This window comes from Onychostruthus taczanowskii, unplaced genomic scaffold (genome assembly GCF_017590055.1).
Source record: "Onychostruthus taczanowskii isolate IOZ18803 unplaced genomic scaffold, ASM1759005v1 scaffold10, whole genome shotgun sequence".
Classification (NCBI taxonomy): Eukaryota; Metazoa; Chordata; class Aves; order Passeriformes; family Passeridae; genus Onychostruthus; species Onychostruthus taczanowskii.
The window spans coordinates 17,094,570-17,115,449 of record NW_024496526.1 but is presented as its reverse complement, the minus strand read 5'-3'; the positions used below and the strand labels follow the sequence as shown (position 1 = coordinate 17,115,449).

Sequence of the window (20,880 nt, the reverse complement as noted above, 5' to 3'; positions counted from 1 at the left end):
CCGCAACTTCCTCAGGAGGTGCTGCCGGAGGGATTTTCATGGATGCACCCCATGGTTTCCTCCATGGATCACCCCAGGCGTTGGATTTTTGGTGTGGGTGAGGGAGACCTGCGGGAAAGCAGCCGCTGAAGGCACCAGGACCTGAGCGGCTCCTGTGCTCCATCGCCATGGAAACGAGATCCACACCGGGCCATGGATACGGGGCGGATTGCAGCCGGAGCTCTGGAACAGCTCCTGGCAGCAGCACCGAGGGGACAGCTGGGAAAAGGTGGGAAAAGGTGGGAAAAGGTGTTTCCATGGGCAGCCCATCCCAGCATTCCTGGAGGGTGATGCAGCTGAGCTGTGGGATGGAGCAGGAGGATTTTATTGTCCATTGGGGGAGGGCAAGGACAAGGAAATTCCCCGAGGTGATCCCACACAGAGAATCCCACAGGGTTTAGGTTGGAAAAGCTTCCAAGAACACAGAGTCCAACATTCCCAGCACTGCCCCATGTCCCCAGTGCCACATCCACAGGGCCCTGAAACCCCTGCAGGGATGGGGACTCCACCTGAGCACCTTTTCCTGAAGGAATTTCCCCCAAATCCCCCCTGAGCTGCCCTGGGCCAGCCTGAGGCCGTTCCCTCTGCTCCTGTCCCTGTTCCCTGGAGCAGAGCCCGACCCCCCCGGCTGTGCCCTCCTGGCAGGGAATTCCAGAGAGGGAAAAGATCCCTGGGGATCCTCCTGTGCTCCAGGCTGAGCCCCTTCCCAGCTCCCTCAGGGATTCTCCAGTCCCTTCCCAGCTCCCTCAGGGATTCTCCAGTCCCTTCCCAGCTCCCTCAGGGATTCTCCAGCTCCGTCCCAGCTCCCTCAGGGATTCTGCAGCCCCTTCCCAGGCCCAGGTGATCCCTAGAATCCCCCAGGGATCCACGGGAAGGGCAGTAAGGTAATTTTGCTAAAGTGACCAAAGGGGGGGGACAAGTGACAAACCTTAAAACCAGCCCAGTTTGGGCCAGTTTAACAAAGCTGGAGATAAAGCCGAGCTTTGCAGCCTTAATCCAAGATTTGGGTTTACTGCAGAACTCAAGCCAGACTTGAACATTTATCCAGGGAGACACTGCATGCCCAAAAACGCTTTTATTTCTTTTATTTCTTTAATTTTAATCGAAATATTTACAATTTCCAGGAGAATCCAAGCGGGAATTCAGCAGGAGAGAACACAGACCGGCTGTGCAATCAATCAATCAATCAATCAATCAATCATTGTTAATTGCAGTTCTTTTAAATGAGCAGAAGCAAGGGCTGGGTTCAGATGTTCTTTAGTTAATTAAAATAAAGTGAGCACACCATAAAAATGAAATATGAACACGAGGAAGTCCCTAAAATAAAAATGGACGTGGCTGTGCTTGTACCTCAATCCGGCCACAAATTGGGAATTCTGCATCCAGCAGGGATGGATTGAAAATCCAACAACCCCCCCAGCACCCAGACTGGTTTTATCACTGCAATCATTCCCTTAATATTTGCCTTTTTTTGGCACGTTTTCATTTAAAAATCAGAATTTTACAGTTAATCAGAATTTTAATTAGAATTTTAATCAGAATATCAATCAGAATTTTAATCCGAACTTGATGTTTTTATTGCATTAAGTGAGGCTCCTTTTCCAGCTTTTGCCCCACTTCCAGGGGGGTATTGGAGGGTTTTTCCCATCTCCAGCTCTTCTCCCTGGAATGTTTTCCATTTGATTTCCATTTCCATTTGGTCTCCCTGGGGGAACCCAACTTGCATCTGGGCTGCTGTGCCAGAGTCAGGAAATATAATGGAATAAAATGGCAGAGGATAGGATATGGAAAAGAGATAAGAATAGAATAGAATAGAATAGAATAGAATAGAATAGAATAGAATAGAATTAGAAAATAAAATCAAAATAGAATTAAAGTTAGAACAGAGTTAATACAGACTAGAACAAGACCAGCTCAGGAATAAGAATAGGAAACAGAATATATTAAGAAGAGAATAAGAATAAAAATAGATCAAGAATAAGAACAGGAAATAGAGTAAGAGATTAGAATAAATTAAAGTAGGATAGAAAATAGAATAAAATAGAACAGAATTAGAATGGAATAGGAATGAAAATAGAGTAAAGAACAAAGGATAGAGTAGTAATGGGTTAAGAGTCATAACAGAATAAAGAAAAAAGAATTAGAATAGAATAGAAATAATAAGAATTAGAATAGAATAAGAGGAAGAAAATAAGAATAAGAATAAGAATAAGAATAAGAATAAGAATAAGAATAAGAATAAGAATAAGAAACAAACCAGAATAAGGAAAACAACAGAATTGGGATAGAATAAGAAAAGAATAAGAGTAAGATCAGGATAAAGCACGGGAAGGAACTCTGGGACTTGTCCAGCATCCTCAGGAGTGCAGTGACAATCACACGTTGACACTTCCAGGGACACTGGTGGCTGAGCCAGCTCCAGCAGTGCTGGGCTTCCAAGTCCTCGTTCCATGCCAGCATCTATAAAATCCCAATTTTTTCCTCAAAACCCATCAGCCCTGTCATTAATTACCCAGCAAGGCTGGCATGGCTGCAGGGAGGGCCAGGAGGCAGAGGTGCCCATCCAGGGATGCTCCTCTGCCCACAGCCAGGAGCAGCTGGATGTGATCCCAAGGGTTTCACCCACGGCATGGCACTGGGAGCCCTGCTCCTGGTGGGGTGGGTGCCTTTCCCACCCAACCCCTGACAGTGCCACCCATCCCTCCCTCTATCCCAAACCTCCTCCAAGGGGCCAAACACAGCCCAGGGGTCCAGGGACACCTCAGCCCTTTGGATTTTGGGGAGGTGCTCCAAAACCTCCAGGCCTCATCACAGAGCCCACCCTGCCTTGATCCAGGTGGGAAAGGAAACCCAAACACGGCCACAGAGCAACCAACCCCAGCACTTCGACATTCCTCCAAGGCTTGGCTCGCTCTGGAGCCCCCAGGGTGAGCTGCAGCTTGGAACAAGGACAAACAGGGCTTTCACCACAAAACCACCCAGGAACGAGGCTTGGGAGCAGGGAAATCCAGGCCCAGAGGGACTGGGGGAATTGGGGCTCAGTTTTGGGGGTGCAGTTCTTCCAAGAGAAGAGCCTGCTTGGCACCACGGGCACATTCAGCTTTTTCCACGGTTGGCTGTTTCAGCAATCAGAGAAATCAAGGACATGCTGCTGATTTTCTTCCACATATAAATCACAAAGATTTTATAAAAATGTTACTAATTGTACCTAAAGTGTGAACTTGAGTCATTTATTTATCACTTTTTGCGCCAGGCTTAGAGAACACAAGTTTCTTTTCTAAACAAAGCCTGATGAAACACAGATATTTATTTTTTCTCCCCGGTATTTTTCCTGGTGGCTTTGACACAGGGAACAACTCCCCCCCCCAAAAAAAAACCAACCTGAAAGCAAACTAGAAACCAGCAGTGGATTTAAGGCGAGCAGATTCGATGTGAGGGGTGAACTAAAACACCTCCTTGGAGGAAAAAAAAAAACCACATGCAGCAAACAAGTTGAGTGAGCAAATCATGACCCACGGCAGGGAAAAAAAAAAAACAAAAAACCAAAACCCAAACGCTTTCAACTCGAGTTCCGCTTACCCTGCAAGTTCCCCGCTCCGTGTTGTCCCTACTCCCTCGGGAATGCGGGGGCAGGAAGGCCCCTCTGCGTGTTTTTCGGGGTACAGAGTATAAATACAGAGGAGTCATGCCACGGACTAGATGCAGAGATTGCACACGATTATTGCATGCGCTGGGGTCCTACATGCCGAGGACGCGGCCCTCGCTCAGAATCCCGCGGGACGCTCCCGCCTCCTGGAGCGCCGAGCCCACCCCGGCTCCCCCGAGCCCACCCCGGCCCCCCCGAGCCCACCCCGGCTCCTGGGCGGCCCCGAGCCCCCCGGCAGCCCCCGCTGCCCTCCTGGCGGTGCCAGCCGCGTTATGTGAAGCGGTCGGAATTCATTTTGCGCAGTTTGGGCGGGAGGTTCCCCTCCATCCTGCCCCCGCCCCCCGAGAGCTTCTGCAGCTTGGGGGGCAGCTCTGCCACCGACTGGCTCATGGGATCCGACATCATCTTCGTGGTCTTGGAGCCCAGTTTCTCCTCGGAGTTGCCGGGCACCGAGCTGATGCGCTGGAGTTTCATGGGCAGATCGCCCATGCTGTAGGCCTTCTCCGAGGTGGTGGAGCTCATCCTGAGCAGTTTTTTTGGGAAGTCGTCCCTCCCGGTGATTTTCTGCAGTTTTGAGGGCAGCTTTGTGCCCACCTCGTCGAGCCCATCCAGGCACTCCACGGAGTTGTTCCTCTCCTTGCTGTTGCTGACGGCGGGCGGGATCAGGGGCGAGGACATGAGGAGCATCTCCTCCTGCTCCTTCACGCTGTAGGGCGGGGTGGGCACCTCGAACGTGGCGTGGAACTGGGAATAATCCACTTTGAAGAACCCTTCCTCCAAGGAGATCACCGGGAAGAAGCGATGGCCCCAGAGCACCTCGTCCTCCGTGTAGGATGTCCTGGCTTGGCACGTCATCCCTGCAAGGAGAAGGGAGGAAAAGATTCCAGCAGTCCCAGGAAATTGGGGATGCACGGAAATCCTTCAGCAATTCCATCAAATGGATTTTAGGGGTTTAAATGTGTTAACAAAAAATTAAAAAAAGAAAGAAAAAAGCATCATTGGCCTGCCCTTGTTTGGAGGTTTTGTTGGATATTAGGGAAAATTCCTTCATGGAAAGGGTTGTCCAAGGCAGTGGTGGAGTCCTCATCCCTGGAGGGATTTCAAAGCCCTGTGGATGTGACACCAGGGGGCATGGGCCAGTGGCCTGATGGTTGGACTTGATGACTTTAAAGGTCTTTTCCAACCATAAGGATTCCATGATTTTAGGATTCTACAGCTGTTAAATCGTCATTCCCAAGGGGAAAGGAGCCAACACCAGCGGAAGGGGCAGAACTGAGAAATTCCCACCTACATTTACAGACTTTCTGAAGCTGCTGCTGCCAAAGGGACACCAGGGCTACCTGAGAAACCTGGGACTAAAGCAGCAGGAGCTGTAAGGGCAAATGGGACTTGTCAGATCCCAGAGCATTCCTCAGTTATTCCACATTTCCCTCCTATCCATGAACGCACACAAAACCAGCCCCTCATCAGCACATTCCAACCCATCAGCAAGCCCTACAAAATACATTTATTCCTCCTCGAAGGCCTCACCAGCAATCTGCTCCCACATCCATCGCTGCCAGCTCCAAAAGATTAACAGGGAATAAAATCCATGACTAAGAGGCACAACACTGCCCTTCCTCTTCCTCCCACTGCGGAGAAAAGTCCCCTCAAGCACCAGACCTGGCCACCTTGGTGACCCCTGGGAATCAGAGGGGGATGATGTTCATGGATTGCTGGAGGCTTCCAGAAGAAATCCTGCTTTTTTTTTTTTTTCCCCATCATTATTATTATTACTATTATTTTTAACCACTCTCTGTAGAAATCTGCAAATAGAATTACGCTGCCATTTGCTCCTCACGCAGCCAAGTGGAAATGTGACATTTGGATTTCAGGAAGCTCCATCCACCTCTGCAAACACATCCCCTGCCTGGCTCGCCAGGAGCCAGGAGAAAAGGAAAGGAACTTGGGAAGGCACAGGAAAAACAACAGCGGGGCTGCAGCGGCGGGGAGCGGGACGGAACGTGACACACAGCCAGGAAAATTCCAGTTTATCCCACTTCATGCTACTGCTGATGGAATCAGTGCTGGTTTTGCTGCTGATCACAAGACAAAACTCTGTCTGTATCCAGGGTTTTTAGCACTGGATGCTGCTCCCACTGCCAGGGAGGCCTCAGATCTGCAGGAGCACAGCCGGAGCCATCCCAGAGCCTCACCCAGGAACAGGGTTTTTAGCACTGGATGCTGCTCCCACTGCCAGGGAGGCCTCGGAGCCATCCCACAGCCTCACCCAGGATGTATTTTGTGCTTCCCAGGGGATTTTCACCCAGACCCCAGGTGCTCCTGTTTGTGAAGTGGAGTGGAAGCAATCCTGTTTCTAAAGGGTTTAGGAAAAACCTGCAATTCTGAGAGAAATGGCAATTTGAGTGAGTTCCTCTTCCAGCTGTGCCCCTCGCTCTGCAGCTGCTCCATCAGCAGATCCCAGAGCTTCCCCTTGTGAGCCTCAGCCTGACTCTGACTGGGACCTCCTTAGGGACTGAACGTGGGATTGCACATCTGCATCCCCATCCACACCTGCATCCCCATCCACATCTGCATCCCCATCCACATCTGCATCCCCATCCACATCTGCATCTCCAGACCCATCTGCATCCCCATCCCCTTCTGCATCCCCATCCACATCTGCATCCCCATCCACATCTGCATCCCCATCCCCTTCTGCATCCCCATCCACATCTGCATCCCCATCCACATCTGCATCCCCATCCACATCTGCATCCCCATCCACATCTGCATCCCCATCCACATCTGCATCTCCAGACCCGTCTGCATCCCCATCCCAATTCCCATTCACACCTATTTCCATATCCACGTCTGCATTCCCATCCCTGTCAGCATTCCCATCCCATCCACATCTCCAGACACAGATCCATCCACATTCCCATTCCCATTCAAATTCCCATCCCAGTGTGCATCTACGTCCCTGTCAGCATTCCCATCCCCATCCCCTTCTGTGTCTCCATCCACACCCGCATTCCCATCCCCTTCTGCATCCACATCTCCAGACCCAGATCCACCTGTATTCCCATCCCCATCCAAATTCCCATTCAAATTCAAATCCCAGTCCCCATCCTCACCTGCACTGGCATTCCCATGCCCTGTCCCATGTGCATCCCCATTCCAGGCAATGCCATGGCAATGTCCCAAGGGCTATTTCCACCTGCTGCCCCATGGTCCTGCCTCTCCCAGCAGGCTTTCCAAGGAGGAATTCTGTACCCACTATTACCATGGATAAATGCATCAGCAGAATCTTGGGAAAATCAGCCACACATTCTGTCTCATTCCCACATCAGCTCACTGGAAAATATTTGCAGGAATATCATTTGTCTTTCAGATCCATTTATCTCCTTCCCAACAAAGCCAAGGGCACAAATTATTTAAGAGCCTCTCAGGGTGAAGAGCAGCAGCCAATATTCCCAACATTCTTGGGAATACGTGTCAGCCAACAGACAGAGCTGAGAGGTCAGGACGAGAAATGAACTCCCAGCTTTTCTTCCAGCTCTGCTGCGTTTTCCAGCTTTTCCTTTGTGCTCCGTTCTCCCAGCAACGCCTCAGCCCCAGCTCTGAGCTCTCGGTGTTGTTCTGCTGTTCCACACTTGTATTCCAGCAACAACAGAACCCCACGATGGATTGGGTGGGAAGGGATCTTAAAAACCATCCCAGAAAGAGCAGGATCAGTTGCATGCTCCCCACCTCTGCCAGCCCTTCTGATAACCACCCCAGGATTATTTTCCATGAATTTTGCTCATGGATATCCCTTCTCCTGGCTCCCAGCTTGCCATTCCTGCTGTTGGCACAGCAGGGTTTTCATTTTCTGAGCTGTTCCCCCCAGCAGGACCCGCAGCCTCCACGCCCATCAAGGGCCTGCTCCCACCTTCCCGAGTCCTCCCCACAATTAATATCCATTTGCAGGATAAATTCCCAGCTCCAGCTTGGGAGCAAACAAGCTGCCTGCAGTGGAATTGTTTATTATGGAATTAAGCAGCCGTTTGTCAAAGGAGAAGGCTTTGGAACGTTTTGTTCCCTGCTCCCAGCTCAGCCCCCCTCACCGAGGGCTCCAGGAGCTGGGAACCAGCAAAGCTCTGCCTGCACACAAATCCCACCTGAGCAGGTACACCAGTTCCAGCAGAAATCCCCCAAAATATCCAGTAAAACCCCTCTCCATCGCTTCAAATCCAGGGAATGCTTTGTGTGCATATGGGGAACCCAGAGGAGCTGGGGCTGCCCCATCCCTAAAAGTGTCCAAGGCCACTTGGATCAACCTGGGGTGGTGGAAGGTGTCCCAACCATCCAATTAAGGATGATCCTTAATCTCCCTTCCAATCCAAGCCATTCCATGACTCTGTGACTCTCTGTCAGCCCAGCTCAGAGCTGCATTCCCAGATTAATGAGGGGGCAGATGGAGGCCAAAAAAAAAAAAAAAGCCATAAATAAACACTTTGACTAATTCCAACCTCTAATAATCCTCCAATTACTTCCAAATTTCCAAAGGGCCCAGATGGAGCCGGCTGTTTTCTAGAGCTCGTCACAAATTGCCTTGAAAAGAATGCCAGCCCTGTTTTTTATCCCATTTGATTCCCGAGGCTGGCCGCTGCCTGGGAAATCACGGATCATTAATCAGCTTTTAACAGCCCCCCCTGCCCTGGGAGAGGCCTCAGAAGCAATTCTGGAACCCAAAGATTCCCTGGCTCTCTCCCTCTCCAAAGGAATGCCAGAAGTGTCACCTTCAGCTGTTGGAATGCAGTTTGCTGGACACAGGGACAATTCCCAATGGGGAAAAGTTCACCTTTGCCAGTGGGAAAGAGGGAATTAATTGGGAATTGCAGCGACTCAGCAGCACGGGGTCCCAACAGCCACAAAAAGGGCATCTCTGTGTCCTAGCACTGGGAGGAAGAGGCATCTCCAGCAGGAATTCCTGGCCAAAAGGCACAAACATCCTTCTTTTTGCCAGGTTTTTACCTTTTTCCCTGCAGGAAAAATGCCCGGAGCTGAGCCAGGGGCTCCTCCCTGAGCATGCTGGGGGGATGATCTGCCTTAAACCTGCAGCTTACCTGCAAAACCTCCAAAACACCGGTGAAAAATTAATCACACAGCAAAGTCTGATGAATTTCTGACAACTGAGCTAATTCAGAACTGTAATTTAAGGCCCGTGAAGGGAAGAGGAAAGCCTGGCTGGGATTTGATACAAAGACATACAACTCTGCTCTTGTAGGGCTGAGGGAGGACTTGCTCCTGCAGGGAAAAGGATTCCCACAGCAACCTCTCCTCTCCCAGGAGTGCAGGGGAAATGATGGAATCTTGGGATGGTTTGGGGCAGAGGGGAAGTCAAGGATCAGCCCTGCCACGGGCAGGGACACCATCCCAGGCTGCTCCAAGCCCCTTCCAGGGATGGTTCCAGGGATCCAGGGGCAGCCACAGCTTTGCTCCGAACACAGGGACAGCAGCTGGTTCATAGATGGTAAATGGATAAATGGTTCACCCCATTTATCTAAGGAAAACTGATAAATGGGACAAATGGGATGGATAACTGATAAATGGGATAAATAACATAAGTGGGATAAATGGAATAACTGATAAATGGGATTGATAACTGATAAATGGGATAAATAACATAAGTGGGATAAATTGAATAACTGATAAATGGGATAAATAACTGATAAATGGTGATAAATGGGACAAATGGGATGGATAACTGATAAATGGGATAAATAACATAAGTGGGATAAATGGAATAACTGATAAATGGGATTGATAACTGATAAATGGGATAAATGGGATAACTGATAAAGGGGATATTCTGATGTTCACATCTGGAATGGTGACAAACGGCTGAGATCTGCAATCAGCCAGAAAATGGGGGCACAAAGGGGGCTCAGCCCCCAAACCAGGAGGGTTTCAGCTCCCAGGCTGTCCCTGTGCCTTGCACTGCTTTTCCTTGGAAGTTCAGTGGCAGCCTGGGAAGTGCAGGGGGGGGCTCCTGTGCAGCACAGAGAGCGTGGGGTGCAGCCCCAGCACCTGCAGCTCCCTGGGAACAGCAGCCAGCAGCTCTTCTTGGCACCAACATTTCCCCAGCACCAGCACAAGGCTGGTCCCTGATTAAAGTGATGATGGCTTGGAGTGCTCCAGAATGTTCTGGCAGTCCTGGCCAGGGAGCTGGGAATGTTCCCCTGGAGAAGGGAAGGCTCCAGGCAGAGCTCAGAGCCCCTGGCAGGGCCTGGAGGGGCTCCAGGAGAGCTGGAGAGGGACTGGGGACAAGGCATGGAGGGACAGGAGCCAGGGAATGGCTCCCACTGCCAGAGGGCAGGGATGGATGGGAGATTGGGAACTGGGAATTCCTGGCTGGGAGGATGCTGAGGCAATTTTTTCATAAAACCCATTTTGGTTAAAGATAAAAAAAAAAATTACAGCATTTCCTGCAATGGAAGACACAAAATGTGTCCTAAAGGATTGGGAACTGGGAATTCCTGGCTGGGAGGATGCTGAGGCAATTTTTTCATAAAAAAAGATAAAGATAAAAAAAAATACAGCATTTCCTACAATGGAAGACACAAAATGTGTCTTAAAGATACCAACCACAAAACCCCTTTATGAATCCATGAAAACACCACAGAATCCCAGAATTATTTGGGTTGGCAGATGATTAAAGACCATCTAAGTCCAGCCCATGGGCAGGGACTCCTTCCATTATCCCAAGCCCTGTCCAGCCTGGCCTTGGGCACTTCCAGGGATCCAGGGACAGCCACATCTGCTCTGGGAATTTGAATCCCTGGGAATTCCAGCACACTCAGATTTAACACATGAAGTCTGTGTGCAAAAGGGAGCCAAGACGATCTCCAAGATCCCTTCCAACCCAAACCATTCCACCACCCCATGCTCCCGTGGCTCCAGCCCACGCTCCCATCTGTCAGACATGGTTTTATCCCAAACACTTTATTTCTCCTCACCCTGGGGAGCGATCCAGGCTCCTGCCCTGCTCCCCAGTTCAGCCAGGTTGTTTATCTCCATTCCATAAATACCTCCTGCGTTATCCCCACTGTCCTCCTGGAGCATTCCTGACATTTAAACAGAGCCGTGACACCAAAGCTATTTTCCTTATCAGCCAGGCCTCTTCCAGGGGCACTTTTTAATCCTCACACCCCCGGATTTCCCTGGCACCCTCAGCAGCTCATCCTGGTGTTTGCCAGGACCATCCTTAGCCCAAACCACGGCAGGTTTCCAAAATCCCATGGAAGCAGCCCAGGAAAGCACGTCCCACTCCTGCTCCCACATCCAGGGACACAACGGGCTGCTGGCAGGTCAGGAATCTCCTTTTTTTGGTACCAAAAAAAAGAGGGGGAAAACGAAAGTTTGGCAGCCTCCAGGGCTGCCCTTGCAGGCCTGGAGCAGGGCTGTCCATCCTCTTGGAAAAGCAGAGGCAGGAGCAGTTATCTGGATCAAACATTCCGTGCAGTAACACACATTCCACGCAATAATTAATCCTGGCTGAGAATCTGCCCTGCTATTTTTATCCTCTCCTGATTTTATTTTTTTTTTTTTAATCCCAACCCCGGGCTCCGCTCCTCTTCCCTGCGGCCGGAATGCGTCAGGGCCCATCCCAGCTCCTTCCTTGGAGCAGGTTCCTTTCCCAGAGCCATCTGCCACCTTGCCAGGCTTGCATCACTCCCTCCCACCCGCCTGGGACTGACTCAGCAGCTCCAGAAGGGCAGGACTTCACTCCACGCAGCTCCCGCTGGGAAGCACCAGGAAGGGCAGGGGGAAAGGGATGGGAATGGGAGTGGGAATGGATCCCCTCGCCTTGGGTGGGCTATTCCCAGGCAGCTGGGGACATGGAGAAAGTGGGGTTTGGATAAAAACTGGAACTGCCCATCCGTGCCCTGGAAAAACGCAGTGATGCTCTCCGGAGCTCCCGTCAGCCCCAAGTATTCCCAGATTTTTCCTGACAGCACAGCCCTGTGGGAACATTCCTTGTGCTGAACAGAGAATCCCAGACTGGTTTGGGCTGGAAGAGAAATTAGGGATCATCCCAATCTACCCCTGTCAGGGCAGGGACACCTTCCACTGTCCCAGGCTGCTCCAAGTCCCATCCAACCTGGCCTTGGGCACTGCCAGGGATCCAGGGGCTGCTCTGGGCACCCTGTGCCAGGAAAAAACTCCTTCATGGAAAGGGCTGTCCAGCCTGGCAGTCCTCCTCCCTGGAGGAATTCCAAAGCCCTGTGGATATGGGGACATGGGGCTCTGGGGGCCTGGGCAGTGTTGGACTCTGTGGTCTCACAGGGATTTTCCAAAAAAAAAAAAAAAAGAGCTGGTTCTGCTTTTCATGGAGTTAGGGCTCCAAAGTGCAGCTGGAAATGAGGGGATTCACTTGTAGCTCGATGTTGGGAACTGTGGGGAAGAGCCACAGGGGGAAAGGAGCATTCTGTTAAATCCCAGGAGACTGGTGGAGGTCACAACAACACCTGAGGGAAGTCTGGGGACCAGAAAAAATAAAAGATATTTACAATAATTTCTGCTCTCCAGATGAGACCATTTTCATCGTGAGGCTGAGCCCAGCCCTCCCTCCCCTCTCACAGCCACTCCTCCAAACTCCCACCCGGCCATATGGGCTGAGCACCAAAATAGAGCTTCCCTCTGCAGCCCCAAAAACACCCCCAGGGATCCAGAGACGCCTTCCTGGATGGAAAATCCAGCTCTCCTCACGTGGAAAGGGACGGTTTACTGGGGTGGACACAGAGCCACACAGGCTGGGCTCCAGGATCTGGGGACATTCCCTGAGTGCTGCCAGAGGGGACCTGCTCCACGCCAGCTGCCCTGCCATGGGAAAAGGATGGCTGGGAGACTGATTTAAATAGAACAGAAAGTCAGCAGCCACCTTCTGAGCTGAAAATAATCTGTGTCAACGTCAGGGTTGGTACAGAGAGGGATCATCAGCCTCTGAGCGTCCAGAGAAGCCGTGGAATCCCCATCCCTGGAGGTGTCCAAGGTACCCTGGGACAGGGGAAGGTGTCTGTCCCTGCTGGGTGAGCTTTAGGGTCCCTTTCCACCCAAACCACCCTGGGATTCCATGGCTGACAGAAGGCAGCTGTGTTTGGGAATAACCTCTCGGGATTTAGTGCTGCTGGTTTAACACAGGGATTGATGTGCTGAGTGCCTTGGAACATTGAACATTTTGAGGCCATCAGTTCATGCCCAGAACTGCTTCCAACACAGCTGCTCTGCCATTCCTGCTCCTGGTCTGCAGCCTCAGCTTGGCAAGGAATTCAAGGGGAGACCCCCAGATCCATCATGGGAGAGGGAAACAGAGCTGTGCCAGAGGGGGCTGGGATGGAGATCAGGGCAAGGCTCTTCCCCCAGAGGGTGCTGGCACTGCCCAGGCTCCCCAGGGAATGGGCACATTCCCAAAAGCTCCAGGAGGGTTTGGACAGTGCTTCAGGGATGCCCAGGGTGGGAATTTGGGGTGTCTGTGCAGGGCCATGATCCCGTGGCTCCCTCCCAGCTCTGACACTCCACAGTTCTCTGCAGACCTCACTCAGCATCCCCTCAGGGGACCCCAACACCCAAAACTGCTGGAGAACACGGGCTGCACCCCTGTGCTCCCGGGGCTGGATGCACGGGATGAGTCCAGAGCCTGCAGAAGGGGATCAGCAGCCCTGCCAATCCCAAACCTGCTGAGGCTGTCAGAGCAGCTTTCCCAGCTCCTCTCCTGCATCCATCTGTCTGGCACTGGGAACATCCCAGTTGCCATTCCCAGCATCTCCCCGGCTGGAGCAGCTCCTGTCCTGTGCCCCAGAGCCGTGCACAGCTGGAACACCCAAACTAAACATGGATCGTGGCACGGAGGGAGGGGCACCAGGGGCACACAGACTCCCAGGAAAGGGAGGATCAGCCCTGGCAGCCCTGTGGGAACGGATTTGGGGCTGCAAGGGGCTCTTCAGGAATCCACACACTCCTTGCTGGGCCACAGATATACAAATATATGCAAATATCATGGAATGACAGACTCCCAGGGTGCTTTGGGTTGGGAAGGACAGTAAATCCCATCCCACCCCCTGCCACCAGCAGGGACACCTCCCACTATCCCAGGTTGCTCCAGCCTGGCCTGGAACACTCCCAGGGATGGGGCAGTTCCCCCTTCCCCTGCAGCGAGCAGAGACCTCACTGGGACCTCCCCAACATGGGAAACCTTTTCCCCTAGGAAAAAAATCACCAAGAGCATCTCCATGCCCTCAGCAATTCCACGTTGGATTGTCCCCCTTGGTGACATTTTCCTGACCCCCCAGGTGCAGCACCAGGTGCTCAACATCTCCCAGCTGCTCCTGCACCCGCAGCAGCATCCTCAAACCCTTCCTGGAGGAGAGAAAACATCCTGGAACACCTGGGAGAACCATCCCTGAATCCCACAGGCCCAGCCCCTCCTGCAGCAGAGGCAGAGGAGGCTCAGAGCTCTGGGATGCTGCTCCCTCCCTGTGCCTCGATCCGAGGGAGGAACAGGGAAATGTTTCCTGTGGGCAGGAGGGAGGGAGGGAAGGAGGGAGGTTAATTAGGGCCCCATCCCTGGGGATGTGATGTCATCCAGCAGGCTCGTTATTCCACGAGGATCAATCTGCCACATCCCAGCCCGAGCTGCACAAATGCCCACATGCCTGCCAGGGGTTTCTAATTTTACATCCAAGCCCTGCCTGCCATCCCCATCGCGCTGATTTAGCTCTCCCCAGGCTGGCTTAAAAGCCTCCGAGTCTGGAGCATTTCTGCCTTTTATTTCCTGCAGGTTTCAGCAGCGTTTGGTGTTGATGGCGTTGGCAGTTCTGGCCAGGGCTCTTTGCCTTTTCCCATCCCACACCTCAGGGCACTGCTTGCCTTCCAGGGAAAATCCTGGTGGGCTCAGAGGTGCTGCCACACCTTCACGGGATCCCAGCCTGGTGTGGGTGGGAAGGGACCTGAAATCCCATCGATCCCACCCTGCCGTGGCAGGGATACCTCCCACTGTCCCAGGCTGCTCCAGCCTGGCACTGGACACTTCCAGGGATCCAGGGGCATCCATGGAATGACCTGTGCCAGGGCATCCCCACCCTGCCAGCCAGGAATTCCCAGTCTCCCATCCACCCCTGCCCTCTGGCAGTGGGAAGCCATTCCCTGTGTCCTGTCCCTTCTTGTCCCAGGTCCTTCTCCAGCTCTCCTGGAGCTCCTTCTCATCTCTGGAAGTGTCTGGAGAGGACTTGGAGCACCCTGGGATAGTGCAAAGGGTCAGGGAGGGACTGGGATGGGCTCTAAGATCCCTTCCCACCCAACCCAGCCTGAAATTCTGTGATTTCCATTCCTAAAGCTCTCTGAGGAGGAGCCACTGCTGCTCATTTCCCCCATCCTTTTCCACCGCCCATCATTCCCAGGCGTCCAGTTTGGGATGAACAGGGAGGAGGCCCCAGGGCAGGAAGCCACAGCCACCCCACCATCCCAAAGGGCATTCCAAAGGGCATTCCAAAGGGCATTCCCTTTGCAGCAGCACCCCCGGAGCCCCCCAAACCCGGCTGCTCCAAAGCACACCTGGCCCAGACCCACCTCGGTGCCGCCCGGGCCAGCAGCAGCGCTGGAATGGTGGATCCCACTCCCTGAAAACCATTAATTGCTTTGTTTGTGTTGTCGGGGTTCTCAGGCTGATGCGCTCAGCACTAATGAGCCATTAACTCCCAATTAGGAGCCTCTCTCGGAGCAGAGCTCTAATTCCAGGCAGTTCTGCTGATGAATTAATTGCCAGGTGAGCTCAGCTGCTCTCAGAGCCCCAGCACCCAGGGAATGGAATTCCCTAAACGCGGCTCCTGGAGACACCACCGTGAAATCCCAGGCTGGGCTGGGTGGGAAGGGATTCAAATCCCATCCCGAGGGACACCTGCCCTGGCAGGGACACCTGCCACCATCCCAGGCTGCTCCAGCCCCAGTGTCCAGCCTGGCCTCGGGCACTGCCAGGGACCCAGGGGCAGCCACAGCTGCTCTGGGAATTCCATTCCAGGCCTTCAGCACCCTCAGAGCCAGGAATTCCTTCCCAATATCCCATCTACAGTGGAAATCTGGGATGCTTTCACAGGCATCATGGACCAAGCCACAACTCCAGGCATGGTTTTGATGCAGCTTTTAAATTCTTAACCTTTTCCAGGTTTAAAAAAAAAATAAAAGGGAAAATCCCCTTTTTTCTGGCTGAGGTCCTTGGCACAAAGCGCTCCATGAATTTTTCCGAGTTTTTAATGAATTTCTCCGATTTTTCTGTGAATTTTTCTGAGTTTCCCATGAATTGTTCTGAGTTTTCCAGCCCTGCCCGGGTCTGGCTGCTGAGGAGCAGCCAGGGGCAGGGAAATCGTGGGCAATATTAAATATAAATCCCAGCTCCTCCATCACACGGAGACAGCAATGTTCCACGGGGGAAATCCCACCCCCAGCTCCCTGCCCCGGGAATTTAAAGTGTCTGCAGCACAAGGAGGAGCAGGAAAGGCTCCAGGAGACATTGGGAATGAGCCCAGCACCACGGGGAAAAAGATGGGAAGAGTAATGCCATGGAATGAAAAGGGAAAAGGGATGGATCACTCACAGGGACCTGAGTTTGGAGAGCTCTGGGATGTGCTTTTATCTGGGACCAGCAGCACGGCCCCACAGCTGCTGCTGGACCAAGCACAGCATCCAGGAGCCACAACAGCCCAGAATCCCAGGATCCCGAGGCTGGAAAAGCCTTCCAAGGCCACCGAGTCCAACCGTGCCCGACCCCACCGTGTCACCCAGCCCAGAATCAGACGGGACACTGGGAAGGAATTCCTGCCTGGGAGGGTGGGCAGGGGCTGGGATGGAATTCCCAGAGCAGCTGGATCCCTGGCAGTGCCCAAGGCCAGGCTGGACACCTGGGACAGTGGGAGGTGTCCCTGCCAGGGCAGGGTGGCACTGGATGGGATTTGAATCCAGCCCAACCCATCCCACGATCCTGTGATTCCCTGATCTTTACTGCCCTTGCACTCACAACATATTTTCAATTTAAACACGTTCCAATTCTTGGTTGCACAATCCCAAAAACGCCCCAGAAGCCACAGCCAGCCCCCTCCAGCCCCTGGGGGAGCCAAACCCGGGGCACAGGGAGCAGGAAGAGGGAGAGTCCCTTCCCTGGGCCATGGAGCCATCCCAGCTCCTAAATCACAATCAGCGCTGCCTGTCCCCGGTTATTTATCCCGGAGCTGTGTCCTGAGGGCTGGCCTGCAGCCACAGATCAATATCCTAAGGAGCAGAGGAAATCTCAGCAGGAAAACTGCTGCCTTGCCCGGCTCCACTCATCTCTGCACCTCCCCAGACCTGTCCCAGTGGAGCAGGAGGTGATTCCTGAGGGATTTGGGGTGCCTGGCTCACCCCAGAGCAGCTGTGGGACCACCCAGCATCCCAAAGTCATCACTGCCACCAATCCCAGAACACGGAATGGGTTGGGAAGGAACCCTAAATCCCATCCCATCCAGCCCTGCCATGGCAGGGACACCTCCCACTGTCCCAGGCTGCTCCAGCCTGGCTTTGGGCACTGCCTGGGATCCAGGGGCAGCCCCAACTGCTCTTGGAATGTGTGCCAGGGCCTCCCTACCCTCCCAGCCAGGAATTCCTTCCCAATATCCCATCTAGATCAACCTTAATCCTTCCATTTGAAGCCATTCCCTCCTGTCCTTGTCAGGCAGTGCCTCCTTGAACCATGATCCTTTCTGAGGAACCCTGAGCAGAACCAATCCTTGTAGGCAATCGATGGAATAGATCCATAACAACAGCAGGAATTTCAGCAGGAGGGGCACAGAGCAGATCCAGGAGCTGGAAAAGCAGAGGGTGACTCCAGCCCAGGCTGCATCCTGCTGGCCACAGCCTCACACAGGTAAGGGCTGTGACCCAGCTCTGCTCCACAGCCAATAAATCTCTGGATAAATTGACTCCAGTGAGCATTTTCCTGTCTGGGGGCACAACTGTTTGCTTCTTCCATCTAGTTTTGTTTTGGGGTTTTTTTGGTTTTTTTTGGTTTTTTTTTTTTTTTGTTTGTTTGTTTTGGTTTGTTTTTTTTTTTTTTTTTAGGTTTGGGGTTTTTTGGGTTTTTTTGGTTTTTGGTTTTTTTTTTCTGGTTGTGTTTTTTTGGTGGTTTTTGCTGTTGTTGGGGTTTTTTTGGTTTTTTTTTTGTTTTTTTTTTTTTTTTTAGGTTTGGGGTTTTTTGGGTTTTTTTGGTTTTTGGTTTTTTTTTTCTGGTTGTGTTTTTTTGGGGGTTTTTGCTGTTGTTGGGGGGTTTTTTGGGTTTGGTTTTTTTTTTTTTTGTTTTTGTTTTTTTAATCCTGCCAGTGCTGAATGCAGGAGCAGCCACAGCTTCTCTGGGCACCTGTGCCAGGGTGCACCTCTGCAGGTGGGCTCTCACCTGAGCACGGGGGCAGAATCCCCCCTTTCCCGCAGGACCCAGACTCCAGAGGCACCTGGAGCCCCTGATCCAATGCCCTGCTCCTGGAGCCCCATCCCAGGTTTGGTGTGAAATCCTGAAATCCCAGCACAGGGGCTGAGGCTGCTCTGCTGGGAGCTCTGGGATTTGCTCATCTCCTGCTCTGTGTGTCCAGGAGCTCCAGAGAGTCACTGAGGGTGGAAAACAAGGACAAGGAGCCTGTAATAAATATTGCCATTAGAGGAGGGAGCTGTTCCCATGGCCGGAGCAGCACAACAGCTCCAAACCTTTGGAGCCCCGTCAGGCTCACTCATGGGCTTGGTTGGGGCTCCCAGATTAACTCAGAGCAGCTCATGAGCTTCCCTGGGTGCCTCCAGGGGCAGCTCAGTGTGCAATAAAAAGGGACAGCCTGTCTCCATTCCCCAGGAAGCCTGCTGGGATCAGCCAGAACCCCTCCACCCCAAACCTCCCAAAACCCCCCCAAACCCAGCCTGGAGCACAGGGAAGGGAGGCAGGAGCAGCCCCCAGCCCTCCAGGCTCCCTCCAGCCCGAGCACAGCTTTTCCCCTTCATGAATTCCCAATTCCTCCTGTCGTTTTTGATGACTCTCCTGGAATGTCCCAGCATCTTCCCTACGCCAGGCCTCTCCCCCTTCTCCTGCCAGCCACTTTTATCATCAGCGAGCTCACAGCAGCCTCTCTGCAGCTCGGGTTGTGTAACACACCAGGAGCTCAGCCAGCGCTTCTCTCCCAAACCTCAGCTGCAAATCACCCCCAGAGCCCGGGGCAGGCACAAAGCAACCCCCAAACCACAGCTGCTCTCGGCCACCCGTAAACTGGGAGCGCCCAGCTGGGACAAACCGGCTGCAAAGGGTCAGAAAACAGGGAAAACAACCTGGCCAGGCTCGGGCTCTTCCCTTAGGATGAGCCCCAGGAGGTGTGGATGTTTGGGAAGGGTTGGGGGTGGGATGGGAGAGAGGGGCTGGGAGGGAAATGGGGCTGGGAAGGGGCTGGAGAATCCCTGAGGGAGCTGGGAAGGGGCTGGAGAATCCCTGAGGGAGCTGGGAAGGGGCTGGAGAATCCCTGAGGGAGCTGGGAAGGGGCTGGAGAATCCCTGAGGGAGATGGGAAGGGGCTGGAGAATCCCGGAGGGAGCTGGGAAGGGGCTGGAGAATCCCTGAGGGAGCTGGGAAGGGGCTCAGCCTGGAGCACAGGAGGATCCCCAGGGATCTTTTCCCTCTCTGGAATTCCCTGCCAGGAGGGCACAGCCGGGGGGGTCGGGCTCTGCTCCAGGGAACAGGGACAGGAGCAGAGGGAACGGCCTCAGGCTGGCCCAGGGCAGCTCAGGGAGGATTTTGGGGAAGTTCCTTCAGGAAAAGGTGCTCAGGTGGAGTCCCCATCCCTGCAGGTTTTTTTGTGTTCCTTGTCCCACAGCACATCCCGCTCCCCAGAGAATTCCAGGGGTTCAAAGCCCTCAAAAAGCAGAAGAAACCCGGAGTTAATCACGAGGAGAGCTCAGGGGTTTGTCCCTTTCCAAAAGGAGACATCGAGCGTGGCTGCTCAGGGATTGCAATCACTGCCCTGGGAAGGCCAGTTCAGCTGGAATCACGGAATTCCAGAAGGGTTTGGGCTGGAAAAGCCTCTCAGAGCATCGAGTCCAGCCATCCCCAGCACTGCCCTGGCCTGCCCCGTGTCCCCAGTGCCACATGCACAGGGCTGCGAAACCCCCCAGGAAAGGGGACTGTGTGCCAGGCCTGCACAGCCCTGCCCAGGAGAAATGTTCCCAAATATCCAACCTAAACCTCCCCTGGTGCCATTTGAGGCCCTTCCCAAACCACGATCCCTCAGGAGAGCGAGCCCGTGAGGAAGCAGCTGGGAGGGAGCTGGAATATTTCACACCCCCACGTTGTGCAGAGCTGGAAATAAAGAATAACAAACACCAAAGCATCCAGGCTGAGGAACAGGTATCCATGGAAAATCCAGCTGGGCATTCCTGGCAGGGCTGGAGCAGCACATCTGCCCGAGGCACGGGCCCTGCTGCAGATTATTGAAACAATAAATAAATAACACTGAGCAGGGATCAGTGGGCTGCTGACAAAAACCTCTGACAGCAGCATCCGTAACTCACTGAGGGCAAATATCCAGGGAAAGCTGCACTGCCAGAGGATCCAGGAGGTAAATAAGGAGTGGGAAGAAGTTGCTACAGAGAAAAAATGGCTCGGATTTCAACATAGTGAAGGATTCAAGGAGCCACTGCCTGACAAGGACAGGAGAGAGTGGCTTTAAATGGAAGGTGGGATATTGGGAAGGAATTCCTGGCTGGGAGGGTGGGCAGGTCCTGGCACACATTCCCAGAGCAGCTGGGGCTGCCCCTGGATCCCTGGCAGTGCCCAAGGCCAGGCTGGATGACCTGGGACAGTGGGATGGGATTTGAGGTCCTTCCATCCCAAACCATTCCAGGATCCTGTGAATCAGCAGCACTTGAGCAGCGAGGGTTTCATCTGTCCATGAATTTCTCCAGGAGGAGCACTCCGGGGCTATATTTAGCCACCAGCATCCCCCCATCCCAGCACTCCAGGAAAAACTCCAACCCTCTGCCTTCCCCTTTCCCACCCCAGCATTCCCAAACCCCCGCAGCAGGACAGCTCCCTGGATCAGGAGCTGGATCTTCCCCTTTTCCCTGCTCTACCCCAGCTGAGGCAGCAGGTGCAGACCCACGGTAGAGACGGAGTTTTGGTGC

General features: G+C 53.1%; 1 protein-coding gene across 1 annotated transcript in view; it reads right to left on the bottom strand.

Moving 5' to 3' along the window:
• Nucleotides 1-3,255: 3,255 nt before the first annotated feature.
• The window catches only part of KCNJ3 (potassium inwardly rectifying channel subfamily J member 3), a 30,599-nt gene continuing 12,974 nt past the window's right edge, over nucleotides 3,256-20,880 (bottom strand). Inside the window, exon 3 of the mRNA XM_041409382.1 lies at nucleotides 3,256-4,542. Coding sequence (XP_041265316.1) covers nucleotides 3,956-4,542 — 587 coding nt within the window. The 3' untranslated portion in view covers nucleotides 3,256-3,955. The remainder of the gene's footprint in view (nucleotides 4,543-20,880) is intronic.